This window comes from Micropterus dolomieu, linkage group LG22 (genome assembly GCF_021292245.1).
Source record: "Micropterus dolomieu isolate WLL.071019.BEF.003 ecotype Adirondacks linkage group LG22, ASM2129224v1, whole genome shotgun sequence".
Classification (NCBI taxonomy): Eukaryota; Metazoa; Chordata; class Actinopteri; order Centrarchiformes; family Centrarchidae; genus Micropterus; species Micropterus dolomieu.
The window spans coordinates 16,208,562-16,214,971 of record NC_060171.1 but is presented as its reverse complement, the minus strand read 5'-3'; the positions used below and the strand labels follow the sequence as shown (position 1 = coordinate 16,214,971).

The window sequence follows — 6,410 nt, the reverse complement described above, 5'->3', positions numbered from 1 at the left end:
GGGGGGGGGGGGGGGGGGGGGGGGGGGGGGGGGGGGGGGGAGCTATAGAGCAGCGGTAAGGAAGAGGCTCCTGAGTCGAGGCTCAGCTAGCTGAGTCTGTTGCTGGCCAGATCAGCTGGCAGTCTGTCTAGCGGGGGTGTGGCACATCACAACAAAGGGCTTTGGGCAGACAAGCGACTCCACAGCACGTATCAACCCCCCAATTTGACTCGATCTACATCTTTGCCCCCCCCCCCTCCCCCCCTCTCAGTAGCCTATCCTGCGGAATGCAAAGGGCAAACACGGAGGTCCTTCAGGAAAGTCCAACGTGACATACTGCTAATCTGGAGCGCATTTGCGCATTTAGCCATTCGCTCTGCAGTGTGACGGTACACTTACTGGACTGATCTTGAAAACTTTTTTTTGCATGCCCATGTTGTCTGTGATGGGCACATTTTACATGCTGTGGAAGAGTCCTTTCTGTCTCATGTCGCCATGAAACGAACCCATGTTTAGGCTACTCGAATTAATGTGCGCAGAAGAAATCTGATCTGTGTCATGTTGTTGCACTGCAGTTTCGGTTTGCACGCACTGTCCGGGGAGGGGGGGGCTCCAAGAGGAAAGCGGTGACAAAGCTCGGAGACTTGAGTGGGAGTGGCACTATTTTCGACTCCCCTACCTCCCTCCCCCGAAATTAAAAGGACATTTCGTAACTTAGACTTTTCGTCAACTTAGAGGTGTAATTTATTAAACTATGCACCAACGCTGTCTTTTGCAGTAGCCTACTGTATGTGCAGAGCGTTTCCATTTAGGGTGGATCCGTGAACATTTATCACTCGATCTAACACAGCAGTCTGTCACCCTCCTCTGCACAATATCGGATTGTATGTAACAGAGGAGACACTTCATATCAGTGTCCGCAATTTCAATAACAGCATCCGTTCTCATATATCGAAAGGAACTACCATAAGTCATGTTCACAGCAACCAAACATTTGCATCCAATGAAACTGACCTGTGTGTGTCCTTAGATGGGCTTTGAGGTGGGATGATTTGCCATAAACTTTTTCACAACCTGAATAGTGGCATTTGTGCTTTTTCTGAGGTGATTCTTGCTCAGTTCGACCTCGCGATCTTTTGCCTCTTTGTTTGAGCGAAGGATCGGAGATGGTGGTAGGTGTGGCAGAGTTTCCATCATCTATGAGGTTCATGCTCTCATCCTTTATTTTTGCCTGCTCGGCAACATTGTTGGGAGTCTGCTGGTTAAAATCCGCCAGAATCCGCGCCACCACAAAAAGAGAGGAGTTGTCTTTCACCAAAGGCTCTTTGATTTCCTCTCCGTTCCTGGAGGAGGACGGTATTTCTGGTTTCATCTCCCTATTCCCTTTAGGAGCGTGAACAATTGCACGACTGGACATTGAAACAAGGCACTCTGCTGCAAAATGATCCATTTTGTCTTTGAAACAGCCCCCGCTGCTTCTTAATGACATTCAAAAAAAAATAAAAATGATGGCGTGTGAAAAAAGTACTTTTTCCGTGGTTCCCTTTGTGTGGTGGTGAGGAGGAGGTTCGTTCTCATCAGAGAACTGACTTTATGATCTTACCCGGCTTTCCAATATCTTCAACATCCTGTGAGAGAAACGCCTCGGATAAAAATGCAGACAAACCCCCTCAGAAAGAAAGAAAAAAACAGAAACCCAATGTCTTTGTTTAGTGCAACGACGCTGGTAACAGGACCTCTTGAAACTTGGATGTGTTAACTCCCATCGCGGATACAAACACTCTCCGGCATAGTGAGTGTGTCTCCTGAGCGCCTGTTCCTGCTGGTTGTATCCATGCTGGGGGCGTGTCGACCGGCAGCGCTCGGCAGCAGCGTCAGAGTCGCAGCTCATTCATTGGGTACTGCACGTCCTCAAATGCACCGAACAGCACTAGTTACTTGGAAGTTTCACCACAGGTTGCCTCCATGCATTCAGATGATGTATCTCACGGGCCACACAGCCACGCACTGCAGGGACCTTTACCAAAAATACATGCAATAAAATGAATAGCCTACATTTGTGGGAGGGGGGTGATTCTGCAGCATCCTGTCCAAGCGTGCTTGCATGTACCCTCACTGTGATCTTTTGTGACGTGTTAAAAACGTATTGCATTCTATTGGCTACAGTTACAGCTAAGGAATGTATGATTCCGCTTATCATGAGATTAGTTGTCAGAAAACAAGGTTAACTATAATTTCCAAATGAATGTCTGCATATTGCTGACTTTATCTCATAACTAGTCCAAAGCTTTAAGATTTTCAATTTACAATACTAGATATACTAGAATTGCCCTGCTGATGTATACCTCCCCAACCAATTACATTCAAGTCTGTCCAGACTAATATAATATGTAGTGAATAGTTGAAAGGAATTTAAATAAAGTTATTACTATTTTTTTGGCTAAATAGAAGTTATCACTATATTGATGATACATTATGTATGATTACAGTGAATATACATTGTAGGTGAAACTCACAGGTCAGGATTAGCTAGGCACGCTCTAATACTAGTTGTTTGCAGTGATGTGATAGTGAATTTGCTCAAAATTCAGAATGAGGCAGGAAGTTAAAGGTAGGATGGACAAGATAGAGGAAAGCCTAGTTATTGTTTACTCCTTGTGTCCGCCCAGTCAACATGTGATGTCACATGTGTGATATGTGTGATAAATTAATTTAAAAAATCCATTTTGAGGTCACAGTGACCTTTGACAAGTGTCCAACCAACTGCGAAATGTGGTCGCAATCGCCCCCTCTGTTCCTGAGTTATGTGTTGAATAATGGCCAAAAAAACGTGTTTGTCAATGTTGTTTTGAGGTCACAGTGACCTTGATCTGTGAGTCAAAAGTGTCACCTATTCAGTGTCCCCAACTGTAACATATGGTCATCAGTTCTTGAGTTGTGGCCAAAAACGTATTTTGTGAGGTCACAGTGACCTTGATCTTTGTCAGCCAAATTCTTACCAGTTCATCCTTGAGTCCAAGTGGATGTTTGTGCCAAATTTTTAAGAAATTTCCTTAAGACATTCCTGAGATATTGTGTTCACCTGGCATAAAAAAAACTGGTCAAAGAAAAAAATCCTCACATTCGAGAATCTGAAAACAGAGAATACTTTCCATTTTTGACCCAAAAAATACTGAAATTATTGATTGACAAACAAAATGGCAATGGCAAAATTAGTGTTAAGTATTAAATTACAGCAATTTCCTCTTTATACACTGTATTGTGCAACATTTGTGACATGAAGTAACCAGAGGAGGTGAATCTCAGTAAAAGCCATTATGCCATATTGACTTACACTGTCACACCATAACGAAATCATAAAGTAAAGCATGCAAGCCACAAAATAACATTTATGAGTCAAGTGAGTTGTCTATTCTGCAAAATGGGCTCTTTTGGCAGTTCATCATCAACAAGATATCCCTGATACTTTGGATATTACTGTGTCACCTTCTTGGCGCGATCAGCACACTCTGGGGCCTCTGGCCAATAACGAGACAGCGCACTTCAAACTGCCAAATTATTGGCTTAGCCTGCTGAGCAAAATCATTCTTCTTCACAGCCTCTCAAAGGCTTTTAATTACATCCTAGTCAAATAAAGGATAGTGGTGTAAACGTGGCTGGTGATAATTACTTGTTCAATTTCTATTCTAACTTGTTAATTCAACCTTCTACTTGCATCACCAGAGTACACTGTTTATATTTGCACTGTGGCCTTGACAACTCAAAAAAGGCATTCAGGAGTTGATATATTTAGTGATTGTGACCTGTTTTCAAGTGAAATATTCTGCTCAATGTAACATCAACAGCTTGTGCATTTTTGAGAAGATGGCGGTTTCATTTCAGTGAACTCTCAGTTTACATCTAAACCCTCCTCTGAGCGACTCTGTGGTCTCTGCTAATTGAAATCCAGCCAGCCAGCCACCACCAATGTTTTCTTCAATTTATCCTCCGGCATGAGACAAGTGACACCATTGTGCGGAGGAAAGAGTCAAAGCTGTGCGATATGACATTATTAGATAATCATTATTTCATGACGCTAGTTTTATAGCTGGTCTTGTCTGACCATTTACAGACACATTGAATTAAATCCATAAAAACTTTTCATTAGTTTTCAGCTTAAGATTTTCACACACAAAAACCATAGCATGTAACCAGCTAAAAAGTCCGGGCAGAAAACAAACCAGCTAACCCTATTCATTGGTAGCGAGGACACTCTTGAATGTTAACTTCACGCATTTAAATTAACCCCACTGTTTTTAAGATGAACTTGTCTCAGATTAGGAGCATAACTAAATGTTACATTGCACATAATGTTCCCTGCAATCAGCGTATGCTACATTGCATATTTCCATCTCTTATTTATCCAGCTCGAAGCCCAATTAACAAAAATATTCTATGAAAACAAATTTGATGAAAATAACAATAAAGTTTCACTCTGCTGATACAGGATTAGACCTGCTTCCTTCAACAGCTGATGCTCTCCTGTGAGAATGAATGCACACTTTCAACACTGTGCACAAAAGCCCACACTAGAAAGTTCCCAGTGTTCAGTGTGAGCAAGGCGATGTGGCATTCAGAAGGCCATCTGGCTGTATTATTTTACATATTCTTTCACCACAAAAAACGTGGTGTTCTTGTGTTTCATGTGGTGCTTTGGCGATCTTTTCTAACGAGAGCGCGACAAGAGGGCATAGTTCCTCTTTCACAGGGTTATTTCCCAGAGCAGTGTAGAAACTGCAAGTGTTTATCAACTCCCACTGGGCGTCAAGCACAAGAAGGCCACAAGAGAAAAAATCAGCTGCAGCATACACAACTGTACGTCTCCAAAGGTAATATGCAGCTGTAGATGTGATGATTAAAAAAAAATTCTCTCAGAGGGAAAGAGTAAAATGTGTCTCTCTGAAGCTGCAGCAAGCAATGTGATGATTTAAGAGACCTTTTGTATGTTCCCAAATCCCAGCACCAACCCCCAGTGCACAGTGTCCAAACACCACACTGTCTGGCACTGACATAGAGTTCTCAGGCAGGAACAGTGGTTTGATTGGCCTCTTCACTTCTGTTTGTAACAGGAGAGTTCCTTTTTAAGCAGAGGACAATCTGACCACCATAACAATCCAGCTGGGCTGTCGTGTCAAGGCCAGACTCTTAAGGCAGAGGAAAAAAACAAAGTACTGTAAAAGCATGAAACACCACAAGTGGGGTTAGATTACTGGCAGAGTTTTCTCTTCACTGCAGCAGGTGGTGATGTTCAGTGGACTGACCTCTGGCTTATGACCTGAGTTTGATCCATCACATTTAGGGAAAACACTGAGTCCGACACCAGGTTGTCGTTAACTGTAGGCAGCAGTGTATTGTTTTTTTATGTTACCAAACATGAACACGTACTCCCAGGGAAAGGTACAAAAAAACATTTACCAGTAGTCTATATTTTAACAAGAACACCGCCATGCTAGCAGCTCTGTGCGCCTTTACATAGGCAAAGTAGTGCTGTAGTAAATGCTGACATCAGCATGCTAACATGCTCACAATGACAATGCTATCATGCTAACAGGTATAACATTTACAATGTAAAGCATCTTAGCTTATCTTGTTAGCATGCTGACAAGAACAGCTGAGGATTATGGTAATATTATTTGCTTTGCAGGTATTTGGTTATAAATCAAAGTATTGGAACACTATAATGCCTAAAAAAGTAATGCTTATGTTGCTTTTCTTTAAAATGCAACTTTACTCATAAACCCAGATCATTTATTGACTAAGAACTTCCTTCTGGGTAGCCTTTAATCTAGTGCTGAAGTTGCAAGGGCACTCCAACTTGTCAGACTTCCCTAAAACAATAATGAACCAACTCTTATCATGACAGAAGAAGTAATAAAGCACTTAAGGGTATTTCAGGGCAGAGCTAGTCTTTCTGGAAATGTCATGCGTCTTACCTGTTATTGAATTATAAGAGAATAATAAAGACTGAACGTGTTGTTCCGTGTAAAACAGAGATAAATCCACTAATTAAAATAAACTAAAGCTTACTGAGTGGTAAGAATTGATGTAACATATAAGGTGCTATAATGTATCATAGTGTATAGTTACTTATGAGTACTTTGCTGTCGCTCTTTTTGGTTGTTGTTCTACAAAGCTTAATCATCCTTAGTTACACATCAACAGTAAGGCGCCATGACTAATGATGTCAAAACAGGCTGCAATTTCACCTTTATAGAAGTAAAGGGGATTAGTCAGACAGAAGACGTACAGGAGTAACATGTTCATGTAAGTCAACAGTGAGTACATTGACCATCTACCTTTTGAGTCTCTCTGTAACAATGTGGTTCATGCATGCTGGTGTTTCAACAGGCTATCAATGAAATATTGTTCCTTGTTCTTTTGATTAAAGAGGG

The 6,410-nt window shown here is 41.8% G+C and overlaps 1 protein-coding gene across 1 annotated transcript in view; it reads right to left on the bottom strand.

The window, feature by feature from the left end:
• klf13 (Kruppel-like factor 13) overlaps positions 1–2,071 on the bottom strand; it is an 18,641-nt gene extending 16,570 nt beyond the window's left edge. The window contains exon 1 of the mRNA XM_046038394.1: positions 994–2,071. Within this exon, the coding sequence (XP_045894350.1) occupies positions 994–1,468 (475 nt within the window). The 5' untranslated portion in view covers positions 1,469–2,071. The remainder of the gene's footprint in view (positions 1–993) is intronic.
• Positions 2,072–6,410: the final 4,339 nt, after the last annotated feature.